This window comes from Triticum aestivum, chromosome 3D (genome assembly GCF_018294505.1).
Source record: "Triticum aestivum cultivar Chinese Spring chromosome 3D, IWGSC CS RefSeq v2.1, whole genome shotgun sequence".
NCBI lineage: Eukaryota > Viridiplantae > Streptophyta > Magnoliopsida > Poales > Poaceae > Triticum > Triticum aestivum.
The window spans coordinates 440,571,696-440,595,565 of NC_057802.1; the positions used below are offsets into that span (position 1 = coordinate 440,571,696).

General features: G+C 42.9%; 3 protein-coding genes across 3 annotated transcripts; 1 reads left to right on the forward strand and 2 right to left on the reverse strand.

Annotated features, from left to right (window-relative positions):
* Window positions 1-9,182: 9,182 nt before the first annotated feature.
* LOC123079487 (uncharacterized) lies at window positions 9,183-13,646 on the reverse strand. Its single transcript, XM_044502263.1, has 8 exons — window positions 13,371-13,646; window positions 13,201-13,292; window positions 13,032-13,106; window positions 11,705-11,811; window positions 11,562-11,617; window positions 11,248-11,398; window positions 10,400-10,714; window positions 9,183-10,192 (listed from the first exon to the last, which is right to left on the reverse strand). Exons 1-8 carry the CDS (start codon window positions 13,515-13,517, stop codon window positions 9,330-9,332), a joined length of 1,806 nt encoding a protein of 601 aa, XP_044358198.1. The 5' UTR covers window positions 13,518-13,646; the 3' UTR covers window positions 9,183-9,329.
* Window positions 13,585-18,253, reverse strand: LOC123079486 (disease resistance protein RGA2). Its single transcript, XM_044502262.1, has 2 exons — window positions 14,476-18,253; window positions 13,585-13,872 (listed from the first exon to the last, which is right to left on the reverse strand). Exon 1 carries the CDS (start codon window positions 17,830-17,832, stop codon window positions 14,479-14,481), a length of 3,354 nt encoding a protein of 1,117 aa, XP_044358197.1. The 5' UTR covers window positions 17,833-18,253; the 3' UTR covers window positions 13,585-13,872; window positions 14,476-14,478.
* On the forward strand, window positions 15,545-23,725 carry LOC123079488 (dihydropyrimidinase). The gene is made up of 14 exons (XM_044502264.1): window positions 15,545-15,757; window positions 19,073-20,178; window positions 20,271-20,441; window positions 20,839-20,893; window positions 20,984-21,253; window positions 21,327-21,538; window positions 21,682-21,802; window positions 22,083-22,170; window positions 22,243-22,321; window positions 22,550-22,637; window positions 22,730-22,770; window positions 22,868-22,920; window positions 23,027-23,183; window positions 23,267-23,725. Exons 2-14 carry the CDS (start codon window positions 20,098-20,100, stop codon window positions 23,459-23,461), a joined length of 1,611 nt encoding a protein of 536 aa, XP_044358199.1. The 5' UTR covers window positions 15,545-15,757; window positions 19,073-20,097; the 3' UTR covers window positions 23,462-23,725.
* The last annotated feature ends 145 nt before the right edge of the window (window positions 23,726-23,870 follow it).

A 23,870-nucleotide genomic window follows, 5' to 3' on the forward strand; every position in this document is an offset into this window, starting at 1 on the left:
ACCATACTAAGTTCATGAATGAACTATATGATTCAACATCTTTGTCTTTGTTGCTTCTAAAGCGGCAACATACTTCGCCTCTGTTATAGAATTCGCCACAGTAACTTGTTTGGAACAATTTCCAACTAACTGCACCACCATATTGTGTGTTACACAAAAACCTCAATTTAACTCGAAAATCGCATGGAGAAATGATGAAGATGTATTGATGTAACCTTTTACAACGAACTCTTCATGATCTCCACTTGCGAGAAAACATGTCATCAGTGCTACTTTAGTACTCAATGATCCTTTTTCACTTTTGTCCCATGATCAGTACTTTTGATCACTTTGGTATCTATACTCGCAACAACTTGGGAGTATTGGACATATCTGGTTGTTTTACATACCATGGAATACATGATTAATCCAAACACATGAGTGTGTGGAATCTCCATCATGTATTTTGCTCATCAGTGTTTTGGGACACTGATTCTTGCAAAAACTCTTTCCATGTGACTTCGGCAAGAATCACTCCTTGTCGTTCTTAGTGCTAAACAGTTTAGCATCTTGTCAGTATGTATTTTTGCTCAGCCCTATTAGGTAAATCTATCTACATAGATCATTATGCCTAATATCAAGGCTATTTAGCCCAAGAGCTTCATCGGAAAACTATTTTCAAATGAAGTCCTAATTCGTGTCAAGAAATTTATTTCCAATTAACAATGTGTCAAGCACACAAGGTTTTCAGAAATATTATTATGCTCCCACTTACTTTCTTGAATCCACAAGCATCTTTGTTATCCATTGATGAAGTAAAACCCCTTTGACCATTCATCAAAACCGAAGATTCCAACTCCATTTTGCTCTCTTCTGTCCATTGCTGGAACTCTGAAGTTTGCATACTTACTAGCATCCTCTGGACCGACAAAATACTTTGGATTGTATCTCATACAAGTCCTAGGTTGTATTTCCATTTCATGGAAATTCTTTTGTCATCCATGTTTCATATCTCACGTTTTGAAATAAACCGACTTTAAGCATTGCTATGGTGAGACAATCTCATTGTAGTCAACTCCTTGAACTTGTTATTGCAACAAGTCGAGCTTAATGGATAAAACATTTTATCCATATCAGTTTATAGTCCCATTACAATCCGTTAGACTCCAAGTCTTTCGGAGGGTTTATCAAGATTTAAATCTTGAATCATTTATGGAAACTATCTCGGATTATATTGGCATTTAGCCAATTCCGGAGTCAGGGCCCATCAACGCTTCCTTGTGTATCATAGGTATACTGTTGTCTAACAACAATATCTCGTTTGCACACCTGAGAGGTTTGCACGAGCTTTGCCTATGTTGTTCAGCTGCAAGTTCGACCGAAGTCCATACATCTAATGTAGAGGCTTCCGTATCAGTCGCAGTAGGAAACTCTGGAATCACTTCCAAGGTTCCTTTTCTTTGACCTAATGACGAAGATACTTGTTATCTCGTCGAGTTGCACTGTCCTCCCACTTACCCTTTTGCAAGAACTATTCTCTTTAAAAGCATACCATTTTGTGGCAAAAATCCTTTGCCTCGGTATAGTGGTGGGGGAATACCCAATGACTTGGCATAACTTACAAAGTAGCACCTGTCTGATTTGGAATAGGTTTGTAACCTTTTACACAAGCCCCATATTCCAAATGTTAAGAAAAGATATAACATGGTTGGGCGTACCATACCATGCGTCATTTCAACAGACCTGATGGAGCTCTTTTCAGTGTAAAAGCCGCAGTCTCTAAAGCATTACTCTTTAAAAGTGATAATGGCAAATTTATTTATGTCATCTTTGATCTTACCATGTCATAAATAGTTTGATTACATCTTCACAGACATTCCACTCATAGTGGTGTTCCGGGAGGTGTAAGTTATGAAACTCTTTTCACAACTCATCAGGCATTCGCTAAACTTGTAACTCATATATTCCTTTCTGCAATCAAATTGTAGAAACATAATTTCCTTGTTACAATAACTTCTACTTCATTTTTGAAAACCTTTCGAATGATTTCAAAAGATCCAGACTTATGTCTCATCAAGCAAATATCCATATATCTACTTGAGTCATTTCTGAAGATATATAAATCCACTACTTGAAACAACATTTATTGAACTACATACATCAAAATGTATGATCACCAATAAGTTTGTCGCTCGTTCCTTATGGCCTGTGAACGGTATTTCAGTCACTTCACTTTTCGGAGGAAAGTTGCAAGTGTCAGATGATTCAAAATCAAACGACTTCAAAATCCATCATAATGGAATTTTTCCATGCGGGTTTCTCCAATGTGACCAAACGCAGTGCCACACATGTGTGGTATTCTCATAGTCTTGCAACATTTAGCGTCAGTGTTATGGATGTATCATTTTACCATCAATATTCATAACATACATCCCATCTTGGATGGAAGCATGGCCCTTCATGTTATTCATAATACTGAACAACAATTGTTCTTTTATGAACAACCCTTTTGCAATAAACATTGTGCAATGGGGTAGAGTGTAAGAAACTCTAAAATGAATTATGAAAGTAAACACAGAGGTAATATATCAATATCCTTATTCATAACATACATCTCATTCATAATGAAAGTATGGCCCTTAATGTTTATTCATAATACTGAACATCAAAAGTTCTCTTATGAACAACCTTCTTGCAAGATACCTTATGCAAAGGGCTAGAGAGTGCGAAACTCTAAAATGAATTATGAAAGAAAATACATAGGTAATACACCGATGGAAGGTATAGTAACTTTTACTATGTTCCCAGCACGTATTAAAACCTCATTCCTGGCTAGTCTTTTTAGGCCATAGTAGCTCTTACATTGATTCGCAACAGAATGCAATCGAGCGGGTATCTTTGTGATTAACTCACAATACCCAAGAATTAGTTATTAACATGTTTAACCATAATTCCCAAGAACTATTTCTTTGACCAGCCTTCTATACATCAAAAACTTGTATGACATTCATACATGAGCTGGATATTCCAGTCATCTTTCTTTCTGCCTTTATACTTCTAACAGTTTAATTTTTAGTATTTCTCCTACTCGCAAAAGAAGCACCCAACTTAAGAGTGGTGTTAGCCCCGGACTTCCTAGGCGTGTAAGTCATACTAACACCCTTTGGACACTTCCTTTCTCTTTAAGTTGTTGTTTTATTCATCTTTCATCATATGACATGCGTTCTTTTGGATCCCTCTCTTATCAGTCAAATGCCCAGTAACACTTTACTAATCCTTTGCAAACAAACATTGCTTTGTTTGTATCTGAAAAAAAAAATCAGTTCCATGAATATCACATAACTATCCCAAACTTTTGAAGTTCGAGTTTCATGGAAGCAAACATATTGCACTTGACCGCAACGGAATTCTAGCTTTTGGACGAAGGACGAGAGTCTCATCATCCATTGCATTTAGCGGGAGTATACGGAAAGCATGCGATAGGACAAAGTCCTTCTCGGCACTTTTGAGGACAATCCTCACATTACGTTACCAACCGTAAAGTTTTAACCAGATATTTAACAGCTATTCAATTTTATCAGGGAAGGTGGAAACGCGAGCCATTGTTCTACAACTATTTTGCAAGAAACACTTAGACAGTGTTCATAATTAATTGCACTGAGAATTAAACATGTTAATTCAACAGTGCGCTCCCACTCAAATCTATATCTCTCATAATTAATTTTGAGTGATACAAGATCCAGACTTCAATTCATCGCCATAGAATCATCATCTCATAACGGGAATTTTAATCGGTAGGCCAACTTGCCGATCACATCTCTATGTGACTCTTGCTCATCTTTCGATGCGTGTGTCCCGAGCTCAGGATGATCCTGCCATGAACGTCAAGACAACCAAGTGATCTTGCTGCGAGGTCTGACCTCACCCGCCTCACACTTCTCTAAAATGTTCGTACCCATGCATCCATGACGCACCCCGAAAAGATAGGTGCCATGACGGTGCTACACTTGGGAGAACACTAACTACTTGATATTTTAGTGAAGGATCACCCTAAAAAAAGCGACTACCGCGCAATCAAAAAGGGTGCATCAAAGGGATAAACATCTCAGGCAATTCGTAATAGCATGATATGGTATAGCCCTTTATGACGGAGAAGTCTTTCATTCCTTCGTCTTCGGCATTCGCGTCAGTGTTCACCTTCACGAAGATTGCCACCACCTTGTCGATGCACCAGATAATATCTCTATCTGCATAGCTGATAAAATAAATGCATTACTTAAGGTTGACACGCAGGTCATTAAAGTGCAATCATATGGCTCCAGCCATCATGCCGAATCATGACAGGCAGGTCATGTTAATTACATCATATAGTCATCTCATACATAATCAAATTGAATATGAGCATTGCTATACCACATCACATGCACATGCAAAACCAAGTTAGACGTTTCTAATCGGTTCATGCAAAAACTTGTTTTTCGTGGCTTCTAAGGTTTCGACTTAAACCGCAGCTACCAACGTTTTATCATCAAGTATGATTATTCAAGTTCCTAGATTAACATCTCGGGGTGTATGAAACACGAGATAATTAAATCTCGAGCCCCATACTAAACTCCGTCATACGCATGACCCCCGTGCAGATCATATCTGCAATGCCCTTTTATCTGCGAATTTCATCTTTCTTCTGACTACGGCAGAACCCAAAGAACTGATAGCACTTCCATGATCAATCAGGATCATGGATTGCCAGAACTTTGTCAAATTCCACCATGCTGTCTCGAGATTGAGCAAACGCAAATTCTAGGGAAGCAACAGGAACATCGGGTAACATATTTCATCTGTCACCCGCATAAATAATTTTCAGCAATAGATCTCATCTACTCCAAAATTATATTATGCAATACCCATACATCTCCATGTAGTCTAGATCGTAACCTGCATCTACGCATAACACGGCTCTTGATGCCACTGTAGGGTAACGCAGCAGAAAACAAAAAATTTCCGACCTACGCACCAGCCCAAGACCACTATGGAGACTACATACATGGTTTGATCTTTTTCGTTACCGACTCGTAGCGCAGCAGAAGTAGAGTCGATGACAAACGGCGGTGCAGATCCCCGCAGCTAGGATTTATAACCTCCCAACCGCGAGGATGTATACCCTCATCCGCCCCACGGACAGCCCTCCGGGAGGCGGTCGGACAGTCCCTCGGACTGTGTCGCGGACAACCCTTCAGGAGGACCCTCAAAACTCGGACGGTCACTCGGACAACCCTTCGGGAAGACTCACAGAACTCGGACCGTCACTTGGACAGCCCTTCGGGAGGCACTCTCAAAACAGCCCCTCGGGCAAAAGGATCGAAACTACGACCTCTCTACGGGGTTGCACACATACGGTGTCATCTATCCGGCACAGCTTCACCGTCCAGAACTAGTTCCCACCGGAACCCAGACAGCCTTTCGGCTCTACGAAACTATTTCGCTAGGAGGGAGAGAGAAGCCAGATCATGCATGGCACTTGTATGTGAGGAAGAGTGTGTCTTTAGGCAGCCCCCTCCACCCCTATTTATAGGCCAAGCCCAAGGGTGGCTTCTCCAAGAAGCCAAGGGGATAATACCAAAAGGCCCTCAAGGTGGCTTCTCCAAGAAGCCAAGCAAAAAGCACTTTCACTATTCACGACGACATTTTTCAGCGTCCGTTCGAACTGAAAATATTTATGTGGGCTTAGAACATTTCCAGTACCCACTAAAATAATTTTCAACGCGTTCCGAAACAATTTCGGTTTAGTGATTTTCATCTGCGAAAAGCAAACGAGAATGCGTTTTCACTATTCATGAAGACAATTTTTCGCGTCCATTAAATCCGGAAATATTTCTGTGGGTCTTAGAATAATTCCTATACCCACTAAAATGATTTTGGATTCGTTCTGAAACAATTTCAGATTAGTGAATTTCATCTGCAAAAAACAACCAAAGCGGTACCGACAGCTCCGAAACATTTTCGGTTTTTATCCCCAAAAATTCCTAGAAGTTTCCAGAATAATTCTGGCACCCTCCAAGAATTATCAGGCGTGTCCCGAAACCAATTTGACTTAATGGTATATCCCGAAACAACTTTTCGGTGTTACGAAACTATTTCGGTATTCTCTCTCCGAAACTCTTCCATTGTCTCTGAAACTTTTTCGGCAAATTTCTCTCAGACTCCCTGTCTAGTATTCAGCAGATAGATGACCCTTAAGCGTGTGACCCTATAGGTTCGGTGAAGCATAGACATGACCGGAACACTTTCCGATCAATGATCAACATCGGAGCCGTGGACACCCATATTGACCCCTATACCCACACGAATGAATATTCGAGTGAACCTCCAGTTGCCGTGTGCTATTCCGGTTGCTTCGCGATATGTTACAAAGACCCGAGGTAAGATTTACTTGCATCCCCGTGGATCAACAACTTGTCCACTATGCTAGTTACCTCATTACTGGTTTTGTTCTCTTTTCTCGTTTCCATGTTCCGGCATCCCTGTGACCAAATCACACTGTGTCTGGCCACACGATGATGGATACCGTAACACCGAGAGGGCCCGAGAATATCTCTCCATAGTCGGAGGAGCAAATCCCAATCTTGAGCTATCAAGTTACTTGACATACTTTTCCATGAACCCGTAAGCCACCGTAATAGCCACCCATTTACGGATGACGTTTAACAAACCCCAAAGTTCATGAAGCAAGCATGAAGAAACTCGATACTCTCATGGTCTAAGGAATCATGCAAACGTTAACCATCTCTGTGTTATGTACCATTAACTTGTGACGAATGAATCTCATAGCATAACATCAATCCGGGTCGATTCAACACAAATGTTCTCTTAACATTGTGCCCTCAAAGTTGCTGGCATAAACATGCCCATGATCAGGAAAACAGAACCACCATGCAACACTTGAGCTAGTCTTAGAGGCCAGACTAGGAATACTTCTTACCGTTTATTATTCCACACGTGCATATGAGTCTTCCTCCGAGCCTCGTGGATATTGCAGACTCGAGAATCATTGCAGTTATAGCATGGAACATAAACATAATTGTGAACTCGGAGATAAATAATATCATTTATTATTGCCTCTAGGGCATATCTCCTACACCAGCTAGCCTCCAGGCTACAAACTTGTTCCATCAACTGAGTACATTTAAGAAATGGAGATATTAGGAATCTACACTCGGTCTCACTTGTGCTCCTCAGCCACCCGAATGTGATATTTCTGATATTGCTTGAACTGAGCTATGTTCTTTGGGGCACATTACTAGTTGGTGGAGTGTGGAAAGAAGTGATCGAAGAAGAGTTGTTGTCCACAAATTCAAGCATGAAAGAAACCTAGAGGTGGCAATGAGCTTTGCTCACAATGCGCCTCCGAGGGATGTAGGAGGAAGAAGACTTCCACACCCCCAAAATTTGGGTTAATTTTTAATTTTTGTAAGGGTTTATACTACTTAATATCTGGCTTTTGGCCTTTAAAAACATTATTCTCTAACCGAGCAAGTGGTAATTTTTTTCCTTGTTTAGATTGATTCTAGTATTTCCATTTTAGGGCTCTTATAGAGTTTTGTTTGTACAAATATATTGTTCTTATTATTTTCTTCATATTTATAGGTGGCTCATGTGCATGCCTGCCTGAGTCATCAACAATGATAAACTTGTGCTCCCTACTATTTTGGATTGTCGCAAGCATAAAAGAGTTAGAGGATTTCAGCCGTATTGGACTTTTCCATAAGATAGGATTAATCTCTTCAGATAGGAGTGCGGTCCCTCGTTTCTATCTTGCAAAACATCTATGAAAGTTCTTGGATTTCTCCATTACATGTGAAAGATGCATTGCAGACGCAACACTAGTGCTAATTGAGATGTTCGACAATAATAACATGAATAAGAAAATAAAGAAGCTTCGCCTATTGTACTGCGAAGGTCACCCAAAGATTGTACCCTCCTTCAATACAAAATCATGTCCAGTGGACAAGAATCAGTTGAAAGCGCAACATATAAGCTGAAAGCATTCAAGTTGTAGTTGAGCAAACCAGATAATGCGACTAGTTGAAAATGGCACAGGGGGAACGTTCAACACAAACATGCCAGAGAAATGTAATAGGTAGTCTATAGCGAAGTCCTGGACCCCCTGCCCGCTAGAATGATACCTTGTTCATATAGTTCAACTGTTGTTCTTCCCATCCTTGATGTCATTGAAGATGAACTGAAGTATAACACAATAGAATAAGGAAATTTTGAGCCTAACAAGATAAAAAAATTGACCGTTATTCTCACCCCGAGAAGCACTTGGATGATGAAGGCACTCTATAACTATCAAGATCGCCACCTGAACATGAGATTTATGATATGCCAGAACTGATCACTGGTCTCAAGGGTACATTACTTACTGCTTTTTTTAGGGGAACGTCGCTGCCAATTTATTAACCAAGTGGCCTGAGCCACAACAATGTTATGAATACAAGGAGGAGGAATCGAAAACCAGGTCTTGCACAATTTATTAAGGCAGCCATCCCTAGCTAGATTATGTGCCGCGCGATTCGCGGAACGCCTAGCCCAACACGCACGAAATTCATCCCGAGAGTCAAGAAGCTTCTTGACATTACTTACTGGTTGGTTGAGTGTGGGAAAAGGTGGCCGAAGAAGAGTTGTTCTCCATGAAGTCAATCATGCGATTTTAATATTATTGGTTAGTTATTCTCCCCTCAGTAGTAAAATGATTTTCTTCTGTAATCGATCAAATGGTAGGTTTTACTCGGGCATGACTTACAAAGCCCTCTTTAATCAGTTTTGCCCAGTTTGCTCATTTTTTACGGGGAAGTTTCATCACAGTTTTGGACAATACAGACCCAATAGAGATTGCTATTTTAAGTACTGGGCACCACAAACACCGCAACAGTAGAGACTGACGAAGAAAGAACAAAAGGTGCTATAGACGTTTAACTTTTCTCGGCGGAGCACACACTAGCCCACAGCACGAGGAGCTGAGTGGCTAGCACGTCTTATATGCGTCACATAGGCTGAAACTGATGGTCCTAGACACAAAGAAGGTCGATGTTCTCCTGGAGAAGACTGTGTTAGATGCTTCACCTATTACCTGTATCCGCCGTGCTTTTTAACTGCTGTTCGTGGAGTGTAGACATGGAATTTTTTTACTCACGACATACTAGTAACGAATAAAATCTCTATTATCCCAAATAATGAAGAAACTGAGCAAAACTGATTAGAGGGTTTTGTCATGCCCAGTAAAAAGCTAACATTTGATCGTTCACAGAAGAAAAATATTTTACTAATGAGGGGAGAATAACTAGCGAATATTACAACAAAATTTTCATGCTTGACTTTATGGAGAGCAACTCTTCTTCGGTCACCTTTTTCCACACGCCACCAACTAGTAATGTACCCCTGAGACCAGAGGTCAGTTCTGGCATATCAGAAATCCCATGTTCAGGTGGCGATCTTGGCATTTCTAGGATACCTTCACCATCCAAATGCTGTTCGGGGTGAGCATAACAGTCAAAAATTTCGATCTCACCATCAGGTTCAAAATCTCCATGTTCTGCTGTATCATGCTTCAGTTCATCATCAATGACATCAAGGACAGGAAGAACAGCAGTTGAACTATATGAACAAGGTATCATTCCTAGCGGACAGGGGGTCCAGGACTTCGCTATAGACCACCCATTACGTTTCTCTGGCATGCTTGTGTTGAGCGTCCCCTGAGTTCCATTTTCAGCTAAATTCACATTATCTGGTTTTCTCAACTGCAACTTGAACGCTTCCAGCTTCTGCGTTGCACTTTCAACCGATTCTTGTCCATTGGACAAGATTCTGGATTCAAGGAGGGTACAATCTTTGGGTGACCTTCGCAGGGACAACAAAGTAAGCTTCCTCAGTTTCTCCTTCACGCTATTATTGCCGGCCATCTCAATCAGCAATAGTGCTGCATCTGCAATGCATCTTTCACCTATAACGGGCAAACTCAAGAACTTCTGCAGAAGTTTTGCAAGACAGAAACGAGGGACCGCGTTCTTGTCCGAAGAGAGTACTCCTATCTCGTGGACAAGTCCAATATGGCCGGAATCCCTTAACTCTTTTATGCTTGTGACAATCCATAGAACCAGGGAGCACAAGTTTTTCATTGTTGACGACTCAGCTGGCAGGCATGCATATGATCCACCTATACATATAACGAAACTAATAAGACCAGTATATCTGTACAAACAAAAGTCTACAGGAGCCCTGAAATGGAAATACTAGCATCAAGTTTGAACAATGAAATAAAACATAGCAAGCCATCAAGTCCAGGATTGTGATGTGAAGCAAATCATAAGGTTGCAGAGATGGTAGAAACGCGAAATTAGGACACCCAACTATCAGGTAGTACCTTTGTGTTCAAGGTCGTTCCTGGCCTCAATCATTTCAATTACTGACTTTAGTAAGCCAAGAAGCACTCTTGGTTCTTTTTCTGATAGTTTTGTTATGATGGTTTTCATATCACCATTTGATATTTGATTCTGAATTTGAACATCAGATGAGTGATTTGCATCCAAACTACCAGCTTGATGTACATCGCTGTTTTCAGAGATTTCTGGGGCATCGAGCTGAAAAAACTCCAAAAGAACAGAGACAGCCTCAGAGGGACATGTATAGTAAAGTCGACGTACATATCTTATGGCATTCAAAATATGTTTTTGGGAACCTGCAATTTAGGAAAAAAACTCAATTAATACTGGGCTATCCTGATCATGAGATACATTGTGCTGACAGACAGTTATAACTATAAATAATTCTGCCATAGCTTGAAGCACTACCCACAGTTTTGTCATAAATATTACAAATAGTTGATATTCATGTAACTATCAGGTGGTGGAAAAGAAATGAACTCGAGTATATTCACAAAGCAGATCAATAGATGGCAGCAAACAGATGACGACAAGAACAGTTATTCCAGCATTAATATATGTAATACTTCTTGGCAGTTCAGATTAATGGAAGATATCAGTAACTCAATGCAGATTTAGTAATCAAGAAAGCATTAGGGGGTGTTTGGTTGGACTTTCTCTCTCTCTCTCTCTCTCTCTCTCTCTCTTAGTCTCTTACTGAACACCGAAAAATCTGACGGCAAACCAGAGTAGAGAAAACCTATCTCTGACAACCAATATCCCTGAGAAACAGAACATGCCCGAGTGCCAATCTTAATCAGAGTTCATGCTACAGGATGACGATACTCACGTTTCCTTTTGGAACCTGATTTTGCATTTTCAGAATCTTTTCCCTTCAGGAATTGAGCGGTGTCATGCAATACTGAGCTTAGTTCTAGTCGAACATCAGGAATTGCACTAGTCTGGGAATCCCAGTAGTTACACTTCAACCAATCAAATGCCTGAAAGTAAATCTCAATTTGTTAAAGATGCAGAATCGCTGACAAAACATACCAGCAACTATTAAAATTATATTATTTGATTTAATACCAAAGCCAACATCCAGAGAGAACTAAAATAATTAGCTAGATGTCCTAGAAATGCTTAGCAATCAACTCAGTGTACCTTAATGGCTGCCAAATGTAGCAGTCGCAGAGAGGGGATGCCGCGATGTGAACTCTCTGCATGCATGTGATACATATCTTCATTAGGACTGAAAATTACAATAGTGCAAACTAATCTAGTTGCAATAGACAAAATTTATTAACCATGACGAATGTCAACGAGAATTCGTGGTACTCCAACAGTCTCAGCTAAATCAGATATTGAACGACCAGTTTCCTTGTGCGGACTCTCCATAAAACCATTTACAAGCCTGGGAATAAGATTAAAGAGAAGTAGAAAATAAGTGTTAAGCATATTGCATAAAACTTTTAAACTTAAGCAGCAACAATAGACAATACACTAGGAGCCTATGATAGGTACATCCTAAAAAAACAAGCCTTGTACATAGTCATCGCTGTTGAACTCTTTCCCTGACCAGGCACATTCAGTTCTTAATCTTATTAGAGCTCTACAGTACAGAAGAAAAAATTAATGAAAGCAAGAATTCTCAGTAATGTTGGTATGTGCATCTAGATTGCAGTGTTAGTAACTAATTGTTGGCAACTTGGTCCTAAGTTGGGCACTCTTTCCTCTGAGACATGAGGCTGGTACTGACCATAGCAATGCATAATGCATAACTAACACGAAGACTCCGTTTGACATTGTTTTGGATTATGAATTTATGATAATATTATCTTGCTGAGACGCTTCTAGATACTTGTGTATTTGGATAGCTGTGTACAATCAAGTTGCAAACAGATGGCTCCAAACATATGTGAGGAAAGTGAAACTGCCGGCTTACAAAATTTATCTAACTTGTATGATATGCTAAAGCAACATATTTTTCACAACTTCTCTTTCACAGCAGCTTAATGGGTAAGTGAAGTTCAGGCAGCATCCGCAAACTGAGCCGAAGAATACGATGGAAGTTAACAACATATGATAGTTTTAAAATCAAATAGAAAACTAAAACTTTGGTTGCCACCATGATGGTTGGGTAGATTTTGTGTCGTTTTGGGGTTCATCTAATACAAAAGATCGGTGTTTTGAAGCATGTTCCAGGGAAAAACAAGCAGAGAAACTAGAAAAAGGGACAACAACATATTGACACCAAAGTATGTTCTAGACTTCTAGCAGCCTCTAGTTCAATTGCATCAGCACGACTGTGATTAAGCTCCTAATGATCTGCAGAAATAAACTATGTCCTTCCATCAAAATCTCATATTCAAGAAGAATCACTGGATAACACGAAAATATGAAAACAGCTTTAAGAACATCGACTCACAACTACTAATTTCCCCCCCTAAACTACTTGCACAGCCCACCTCTTTGCACAACAAGATGTGTCAAGCATTCGAACCCACCTGATAAAAGGCGGTGCTTTGCCCTTGGCACTGCGATAACACCGCTGGCCCATTTTCCCTCAAGTAAATCAATAGTACTATTCAATTTCCACACATAAGGCGAAAATAGCACCAGGAATTTCCTCACCTGATGATTGCCATACTGTACAGCAAGGCGAGCATCTCGTCCGACTCCAGCTTATCATCCGAAGGCACTCCATTCCTAGAGGAAAATTTTCTATCACATATATAACTTCGTCCCAAATCCATCCACACGCAAGAGAAAAAGGTTGGAACTATGCATCAAAACAGCATACCGGAAGAAGGGATCCCGCAGCCTTATCTCGAAGAGGGCCGCAGTGACCTCCACGGGGATCGGGAGGCAGCCCCTGCTCCGCCACGCCGCGATCTGCACCAACGAAACAGTCAGAGATTGCTCACCACTCACCTGATAATTTTTGGGGGCCTCGAGGAAGAGGATACCTACCCTGCGAAGAGCGGCGCCAGGGTCGGGGTATGGGGAGAATATGGCGTCGCGGACGAAGCGCCACTCCTCCCAGCTCGACCACGGCACCAGCTTCCGGGCGGTGGAGCGGCCGCCGCCGGCGTCGCCTGCATCTTCCGCCGCCTCCATGGGAGCCGAGCCGAGGCGAGCGGCGAGTCCAAACCCTACTAAACCCACCGGTGGGGTCGCGCCGTTTCGCTCGGGGGAAAAGACGACGACTCGCTGCCAAGGTGGGCCAAGGGTGTGTGTATGGTTCAATGGTTGCGAGCGCCGAGCAGGGTGTTTTCGGCAATTTTCCACGACAGTTGTTGAGGTCTGTCCCCACCCCGCCGCCCACCGTGCGGACGCGGCCGTGGCCAACCTCCGTCCGGTACATGGCCTCGCCGGCGCCCCTCGTCGGAGGAGAGGCCTAAAGGCAACCGCAGCCAGGACGCCCGCGCCGTCGCTCTCTCATCCTGCCGCCGCTCACATTGTCCGCTCCAACCTGCACGACACCAACATGTGAGTACCCTGGCCTAACCCCCATTGCGTGCCAACCAAAATTGCAGTTTCAATTCGTGCGCATGCTGTCAAATCGACATTAAGAATGCTAGATTGCACAACTGGAGAGAAATGGTCACAAAGAGGATTAATTTTAACCAAATTGTTGCTGTAATTTTGGGATAAATTCTTCTTTTTAGGGGCAATTGGGGGATAAATTCTGGTAGCGTGGTCTGGAAACCTTCTACTATAGTGTATCGCGCATGGGCCTCACATGCAACCTCAATTGACCCAAGCAATGATCCAAGCTGATAAACACATATTACACATATTACAGATCTGTAAACAAGATATCTACGACTTCATAACACTACTTCTTTTCATGGTTTGCACTTTCTAGTACACTATTACACCCATGGCCATTAATCACTTTCTAGTAGTTATATAAACTCGAACTGCTTGCTCATGAAAAAATCATCGTCACATCAGTTTAGATATTTAATCACAGTTGCAGCTTGCAACAGAAATTTAACTCTTTATTGAGACTAATATTGGAAATATATATATATGATTGCAGTATCAATGTCATTATGAGAAAATGTGTCACCTTCTATATCTGCTCAAGCACAATAACATCCCCATCAATCTCGATGTCTCTGATGTGAGCTATCTTGACTCGGTCCTGCCCACCTTCTTGGCATCGTTGCTTAATTTTTGGGCATTGATTGATGTAAAGCTCCTTGAGCCCCCTTGGCAGACCTTCTTCTGGCAAGCTTTCAAGCTCACGACAGTTGGAGATATGTAGTGTTTCAAGTGAGGAGACTTCATGCAGACCAGGAGGCAAACACTGGAGGTCATCACAGCGTGATATGTCTAAGAACTGAAGTGTGTGAGGTAAAAGCTCCAGTGGAAAGTTACTGATGTCAGGGTAGTCAGCAATTTGGTAGTCAGAAATTTGAAAATGCTTGAGAAGAGGACAGTATTGTAGGCCATCTAGAAGTACATGTGCTAACAGAGAGCAAGATACTAGACGGATTTCCTCAACTGAAGCGGGAAGCAAGCCTCGCTCCAGGGCTGTCCAAGGTACCAGGCAAGGGCACTCGTAGATGTGCAGGAACTGAAGTGATGTAAGTGGACGGAAACACTCTTCTGGTAGCGAAACAAGCTCTTCACAGTGGGCTACTGTTAGACTCTTGAGGGCTGTCAGATTATGTGAAAGCAAGCCTACACGCAGAGATGTTAGATTCGGGCAACCATTGATGTATAGAAATGTTAGAGAAGACGGACAAGCTTCTTTTTGAAGATCTGGAAGTGACTCAAGTCCAGCTTCATCTATCCTCAGTGTTGTAAGTGTTGGTGGAACAGGGGGTAACTTCTTCAGCTTGGGGCAACTGATGAGACCAAGTTCAGTTAATTGAGGGAACAACTGATCAGCATCATCAAAAATCCACTCTCCCAGCTTCGGCATATCTTCCAACAGAAGCTCTTCTAAAGCTGGAAAACATTTTATTTGCCCAAGTCCTGTGAACTCGTGTCCAATTTGTGTCACCTCAGTTGCTCCTGCTATATTGAGATTTTTAAGGAAAGGAAGTTGGCCTAATGGCGGGAGAACTGTGCATCTGCAGTTGCATATATGGGTGGTTTGCAGATTAGGAAGAAATGAAGAAGCGAGCCAGCTCGGGAACCTCACCCCTGGAAAACCTTTAATCATCAATTCCTTGAGATCGATATGTGGTTGAAGGCCTTCCAGAACTTCGTCTTGCTGATCTGAAGGAGTAAGTTTGCAGTCCTCATCCCATATAAAGTGTAGAGCTCGAAGATGTTCTTTGGTTTTCAACTTCGCACAAATTGCATCTTGTTCATCAGCCACATTGTTGAGGCCACGAATGGTAAGTTTTCCTTGCAGCTGATCCATGTTTCTTAACTCTGTGATGTTGTGTCTGGGGCGTTTCAAGACAACAAATTCTTCTAATTCCTGTAGGCAGATCAAATTTCCAATTCCTGGTATCCTTAACAGTAGCCTTGTGCTTCCCTCTAAGTGGCGCAGATTAGTGAGCTTAGTGATGCCATGTGGCACTTCCCTTAGTGAGCTGCAGTTGTTCAGCTTCAGTATTTGCAAGTTATAGAGCTTGACAATAGATGCTGGTAATGTTTTTATTTCAGTGCTGCTGAGATCTAGGAAGCGAAGTTGTTTCAGATTCCCTATAGACTCTGGTAATTCCTTAAGACCTCTTCCATGCATATCAAGAACTCTAAGGAATTGAAGTTTCATAAAGACACCATCAGGAAACCGAGACATTTTAGAATTGTATCCATGCATGAGAATTAGTGTTCTTAACTTCCTAAACCCATACAGTGGATCAAAATGCTTGGTCCCGGCACCGGTGCATGGAAATGAAAGATGACGGGTCTTTATGGCATTGTCGTATCTTGTCCCATCCTCAAATCGTTCACAGTGTTCCATGGAAACTGATATAGCAAGGTCATGCATTGCATCATGCATCACATAGTTCTCCTTGTAGGGCTGGAAAAAAGACCTGCTTACTAGCTCATTAAAATATGCATTACCAGAATCCTCCAGTATCTTCTTTCTAGATTGCCTGATGAAACCAAGTGCTAGCCAAATCTTAACCAGCTTCTCTTTACTGAATATATAATCTTTTGGATACACGGAACAGAATGCAAAGCACTGCTTCAGATGTGGTGGTAAATGGTTATAGCTTAGCCGCAGAGCTGGCAATATGTTATTTTTGTCTGCTGGTAGCTCCCATATATCACTTCTTAGTATCCCCTTCCACTCCCCTTCATCTGCTTTGCAGAAGAGGAGGCTCCCTAATGCTTTCGATGCGAGAGGCAATCCCTTCAGCTTCTTCACAATTTGCCTTCCTATCACCTCCAGCTGCGGGTATGTGCTGCAGTCACCATCCCTGAATGCATGGCTCTTGAATACAGACCAGCTGTCGTCATCCGATAGTTGCTGTAACTTGTAGGGCTCTAGCCCTCCCATGATTCTGCCAACATTCTCATTGCGCGTTGTAACCACTATCTTGCTTCCAAGCCCTCCTGAAATTAGGGCTGCTCTGTAGCTGAGCCATTTATCATAGTCTTCATTCCAGACATCGTCCAAGACAAGCAAGTACCTCTTGCCCCGCAACACTCTAGAGAGTGTTTCCTGCAGCATGTTCATGTTGGTGCTAGGAAAGGATTGGTCATAGGCAGCAGCCTCGAGAGTTTCTTGTGTCAGTTTTCTCCCGTCAAAGCATTCAGACACATAGATCCAGATCCTCAATTCAAAGTGTTCTTTCACCCTTTCATCATTGTACACCATCTGCATGAGAGTTGTCTTACCAAGCCCCCCCATGCCAACAACTGGAATAACACAAACATTGCAGGAACTGTGCCTATTATCAGATAGCATGAGCCTCACCATTTCCTCTCTGTCTCCCTCCCTGCCAAACAGAGCTGAACTATCCACAAGAGAGCTCGACTGTGGCCTCTCCGGCGTCTCACGCCTGCTCATTTCACCCAACATCTGGAGCCCAATCGTGTCGCGTTCTCTTGCAATTTTATCCAACCTCTCCAATATCCCGCTAATCTTACGCTTTATCCTGTACTGGTACAGATTCCTACGCAGGAAGGAAGAAGGGGAACCGACACTTGCCTTGGTGGAGAGTTTCACCTTCCTCTTCTTCAGATACATAATCTTGGCTGTATACCTGTCGAGCAGATCATCTAGGTCGTATGCGACGTCCTTGAGCTTCGCTAGCCAGCCCCGCACGGACGCGTCTGCCAGCTGCTTCGCCTCGGCGTCGTCGAGGAAGGCCTGTAGCTGAGAGAGAATCTGGGAGAGGCTCTCCAGCTTGCCATGGATGCCCCTGCAAGACTTGAAGTGGTCGAGAAGTGCTTCAGACAATTTCTGGAACAGGGTTTGCATGAAGGCTCCTAAGATTGCCTCTGCTGCCATGGGAGCTTTGTTTCCTTGTTTTTCAGTTGTTTGACTGTGTGAGAAGGCAGAAGGGGAAGAAAGGCTGAAAGGAGTAGACACTGGTGAGGACTGAGGACCATGTGCTTTTGGGGACGTGTTGACTTGGATGGTGCTTGGCCATTTCCATGCATTTTCCTTATCCTGGGCATCAGTAGCAACTAGCAAGTGGTGAATTCTCTTCCATGTGAAACCAAGCCAGAAAGGTCTTCTGAAAATTTCAGTTTGAACTTTGCAAGCGTGTGTCTCTGGTTAACTATGCCTAGTCATGTTAGGTGAAGGTTCTGCTTATGGTCGTGCAGTACAGTTCATGAGACTCATCTTCAACACAAACGATTATTTAAGCAGGAGAAGAACCATCCCCTGGCTTGGAGATATTTAACTGCTCCTTTGGACAGAGAGCCTTTCGTGGTGGATGGTGGATGGTATACGGTGTACCTAACTTCTGGTTTTCACACCTCACTATCGCTGAGTGACAGGACCTAATCATTGTGGTTCCTTTCGAAGTGACACTGAACAAAAATGAAAAATAAGTGGGCAGTTCTATAATTCTAAGGGCCTCTTTTGGTTTGCGAGATTTCAAAAATGCAACACAAGAATAGAAAATACAGAAATTTGGTGTCATGGCATGTTAAATAAATCCTATATGAACTGAAAACACGGGAATATGTAATAAAAATTATTTGGCTGTGCCATAGGAAACGCATGATCTTTTCTAAATGATTAGGTGCGTGCCACATTTCTCAATTTATGCAAATATAAAACATATATAGCCTTCTTTATGCCTTGTGCAAAAATGTGTTCCTTCAATATCTTAGTTGCAGATGCGATTTGTTTAATGGAATGACTGCCATGGATATACATAAAACTTTTCATGGGGATGCTGCTGTTGTTTTACTTTTGGCACTTTCTGCGAAAAATTAAACATTCTGCTGATCAATATTTCTCTCTCTCTCTCTCTCTCTGTTGAGGGAAATCAATGTTTCCTCTAGGCTTCAGGATATGATGCCAGGAGGTGTTAGGGTGTGTTTGGTTCAAGCCCAAGTTTACGTCACCAAAACTTGGCTTGCCCAAGATATGATTCATTATACCAGAACTTTGCTGTTTGATTCAGCTGAAACTTGGCTTAAATAATTTTCATTCATAATTATATCAGAGTTGAAGACTATTTGGTATTTCCAAGATATCATCACTATATTAGTAACTTTCTTGTTTGATTCAGGTGAATTTCTGCCTTTATTTGAACTCTGAAGATAGTCGTAACCACCTTTGGTTCTCCAGTCTGAAGAATGTGATGCCTGTGAAGCTACCAACGAAGGGGAGATTGCTGGAGTGTATGCAAAACACACTCCATGAGCTGAGCTGACAAAGAAAGACCTCTTACAGTTATTTGATGAAGTGATGACTGGCTTCTGCTTGGCCTATGGTAGGGATCGATCAAGTGTGCTTTGGGATGGGACCACTCCTGACTTGGCAACATCAGGGATGATCATTGGCATGTTTGGAATCTTTTTGACAGACGGTTCTGCAAATGCCAAGAAGAGCTGCTATTGCGGCGTTTTTTGAGGTTACGCCAAGGTATGGTGCTACTACCAGAAGAAGGATCTTGTCTGGCACCTTTCCGGATCAAGGCGGCCGCGTCGAGGCGACTGAGAAAGTTCTTCAACGGGTGTAGCAGGTTCAGTGTCCGCGTCTCCAGGCATTTTGCTGCCCCCTTGTTGGCTTCATGCTGCTGATTGACTGATTTTATGAGATATGCAGAAGCGCCATGATCCATCTTACTTGCTGGCCTGTATATGATTTTGCTGGTTTAGCTGGCCTTGCAGCACGCAGCATCTCCTGTGCTGCATGTGTCCTGTCTGCCCACTAGCCACCCGATGGATACTCCCTGATAAACATTATTTTCAGAAGTGAACTTGGTCTAAAGCACATGCAGGACTTTGTTCTAGCATGTGGAGAATCAATCCACAGAATCCTCGACTCTCTTACGGCACACCGTGAAAATGACCCTGATGAATCTGCCATTGGTGCCTGGCCTCTGCAAGTCAACAGCCCGTGGGGTGGAGGAGATTATCCGGATAGATCGGGGCGCACCAACCAATCCGGAGCTTTTCTGTTGGACAGATACTCTGCTAACAGAGAGAGAAGCCGTGAAACAAACCAACAAACTAGTACCACTACTACTCTGCTGCGATTTGCGACGAGCGAATCGCGGCTAGCAGGAGTTGGAAAGTGGCGGCCCAAGCCATGGCGACGCCCTGCCGCCTCCGCCTCCTGCTCGTCCTGCTCGCCGCCGTCGCCGTCGCGGCGTCTCACCCGGCACACGAGGTGGGCGCCCCGCTTCTTCTCACGTTTCTTGTTTGATTACGCTGGTTGGTTTTCTTCTTACGCGGTTGGATTTTGGTTGTGCGCGCGTGAAGTTCTGCGCGGCCGCGGGAGGAGGAGGAGGAGGCGCCGGCGGCTGCGGAGGAGGAGGGGACGGCACGAGGATCCTGATCAAGGGCGGGACGGTGGTGAACGCGCACCGGGCGGAGGAGGCAGACGTCTACATCGAGGACGGCGTCGTCGTCGCCGTCCGGCCGAACATCCCGGTGAGTTCTCGCTCTGCGTTTGGGAGATTCGTTCTTTCAGAATCTTGGGATCGGGGAGGCAGAGGTTTGACCTCTGAGACCAAGGAGCCACTCTGCTGCGCACACCTGTACGAGCTACGAGTACGATACCAGTTTGGGTGCTTTGGGATTGCTGCCGCTGCTTATTTTAAGGCGAACTGACACTGCTAGCTCGCCACAAAATCTCACGGTAAACTTGAAAAGTACCGATGGGAATCTGCGGGGACAGTAAACGGTAGATTTAGACTGTTCACCTTATTTTTCTTTCTTTTTTGCTATATTTCCTTTGGCATGAAGTGAAATGCTCTGATGAAATCATGTCCTTCCTTGCTGTCCAACCTAGCCAATTAATTATCTTCTGTTTTCATGTTACATTTAGGTTGGTGACGATAATGTCAGAGTGATTGATGCAACTGGAAAATATGTCATGCCAGGTGATTTCTTGCAATAGTTCTGAATACTACTGATAATTCAGTCGGTACTAGTCTATCATCAGTTCATCAGGCTTCTGCGAAATATCACAGGTGGAATTGACCCGCACACCCACCTGGAGATGGAGTTCATGGGAACTGTAACCATAGATGACTTCTATAGTGGTCATGCCGCAGCACTGGCTGGTGGGACGACAATGCACATCGACTTTGTCATTCCAGTGAACGGGAACTTGACTGCGGGCTTGGAATCCTACAAACACAAAGCAGAAAAGGCTGCTATGGACTATGGATTTCACATGGCCATTACCAAGTGGAATGATGAGGTTTCGAGGGAAATGGAAGTGATGGTCAAGGAACATGGTGGGTGCATACTCTCTTCTGCATTCTTGGACTATTCGGTTCATGACGAAGATCCTCTGTGCCAAATTTTCAGGGATCAATTCTTTCAAGTTCTTCATGGCATATAAAGGTTCCTTGATGGTGACGGACGACCTCCTCCTTCAAGGCTTACAGAAATGCAAGTCTCTTGGTGCACTGGCTATGGTTCATGCAGAGAACGGGGATGCTGTTGCTGAGGGACAGCAGCGGATGATTGACCTTGGGATAACTGGTCCAGAAGGGCATGCTCTCTCAAGACCTCCAGTTGTAATTCCTTTGTCTTGACGGGTTCATGTTTTTTTTGTTGACAAAATTCAAGTCCTTGATGAGATAGCTTTAACATGAAATTTGTGCTTTCCTCTCACAGGAAGGTAGTGATGAGTCAATTAAGTTTCTCTTCTTTTCTGCAGTTGGAAGGCGAGGCAACTTCACGGGCAATTCGATTAGCAAAATTCGTCAATACACCGTTGTATGTTGTTCATGTGATGAGTACTGATGCAATGGAAGAGATTGCCAAGGCTAAAAGAGAAGGTATGGTGCCTGGCCATTTGGTTCAAACAAGTTCCTCATCAATGCAAATTAAGACAGAGTTATTTTATGAACATTTACTTTCAGAACATTGGCTAGTTTCGGCTTTGTACAAAAAAAATCAGGACTGGGTCGGTCCCAGAATAACTTGTTGGGGCTTCAGAACTAAGTGGTCCCACGGGATTGATAATACCCCAAATCTAAGTACTAAGTTGATTTAAATTTTCAACGCGTGTCAAATTGTGAAACAAACTGTAAGTTGATGTCAGCTCAAACTTTGCAGGTCAGAGAGTCATCGGGGAACCTGTGGTATCTGGGCTAGTCCTTGATGATTCTTGGCTTTGGGATCCTGACTTTGCAACTGCTTCAAAGTAAATAGAACACACACAATCAGTATATGTTTATGTAGCTGTGGTTCCTCTTATTTCATATCTTGCTTCTAGGTATGTGATGAGTCCTCCAATCCGGGAAGCAGGGCATAATAAAGCACTTCAAGCTGCTCTTTCATCAGGAATATTACAGGTGACACGCTTGAATCCAGAATCCCACCTTAATTTCCTGAAGTGTGAAGTTGTGGAGTCCTTAAAATAAAGCGCTTCAAGCTGGTGTTTAGCCTCTGCTTGAAGATTGTTCGAGGCGGTAAATTATAAAAGGAATATTATTTTCTGAAAATATTGTTTGTACATTGTCTACTATGGAGACGGAAACATCCCTTGAATAAGCACCAAACTGTTCTTTGTTCCTATGCAGCTTGTGGGAACTGATCATTGCACCTTCAATTCCACTCAGAAAGCTTTCGGTTCTGATGATTTCAGGAAGATTCCCAATGGCGTAAATGGTAAGCCATAGGGCTTGAACAAAGGAAACTGTGTTGTGTCATTGCAAATGGAAGCTGGCTAAGGCATCTCTCTTTTCATTACTTGATCCCAGGTATTGAAGAAAGGATGCATATAATTTGGGATAGCATGGTGGTAAGTTTTGATTTCAAATGTTGTTTTTCGTGATGGGTACTAAGTTGGTTCCATTGCCGGTATTTCTGTTTTCTGACTTCATTCAATATATGTACAGGAGACCGGCAAGATCACAGTCACCGATTATGTGAGAGTGACAAGCACAGAATGGTAGTGCAGAAATTCTATAGCTACATCAAAACAAAATCAGAAAAACAAAACAAGAAGCAAACAGTTTTAAAGTATAATGATGCATACTACTCTCTAATCTTCTCAGTGCCAAGATCTTCAACATATACCCTCGCAAAGGAGCAATCCTCAAGGGATCTGATGCAGACATCATCATCCTGAACCCCAAGAGGAGCTTCGCGATGGGCACGCGCACACACCATTCGAGGTCCGACACGAACGTGTACGAGGGCAGAAAAGGAAAGGTTGGCTCCCCACAACTCACAACTGTTAATCCGACATAATACTCGATATCCAACCTGTGGATGTTTCTGTCTGATTGGTGTAGGGAATGGTAGAGGTGACCATCTCAAGAGGGCGAGTGGTGTGGGAGGATGGCAATCTGAACGCCGTGCCCGGTGCAGGAAGATACGTCAGGACACCGCCTTTCGGCTACTTCTTCGACGGCCTTGACAAGTCGGATGCCGTCTACAGGGCTTCCCTCCGAGCACCTGTACGGCGTGGTGAGGCTGCTGCTGCTTAACTGTGTTCCACGGCTGGTCTCATGGCATCCATGACTGTACCACTATCCTATCTGGTTCAAGAACAAATTGCACCTAAAGGTGAACGCCGTCTGCTCCATGTGTAGCTTCCTTGTACATACAATCTGCCTCGTTTATATCCAAATTCGAATATAGGTGAAACTGTAAAGTTAATTATGCATACAAGGCACTTCATTTTATTTTCTTGCGAACATACAAATCACATTTCTGATTGGGGAAATTGCAAATTCGCTCGAGTTTCGCTGTGTCCTGATGTCAAATAAGTTTGGGAGTCTGGCACAACTTCCAGGATCATAGTTATACCAGAAGCACACGTTATAACAGGCACAGTTATAATTCGGATGATGCATGCCCGCTAAAAAGGGAATGAGGATGATCACACTTCTTTTT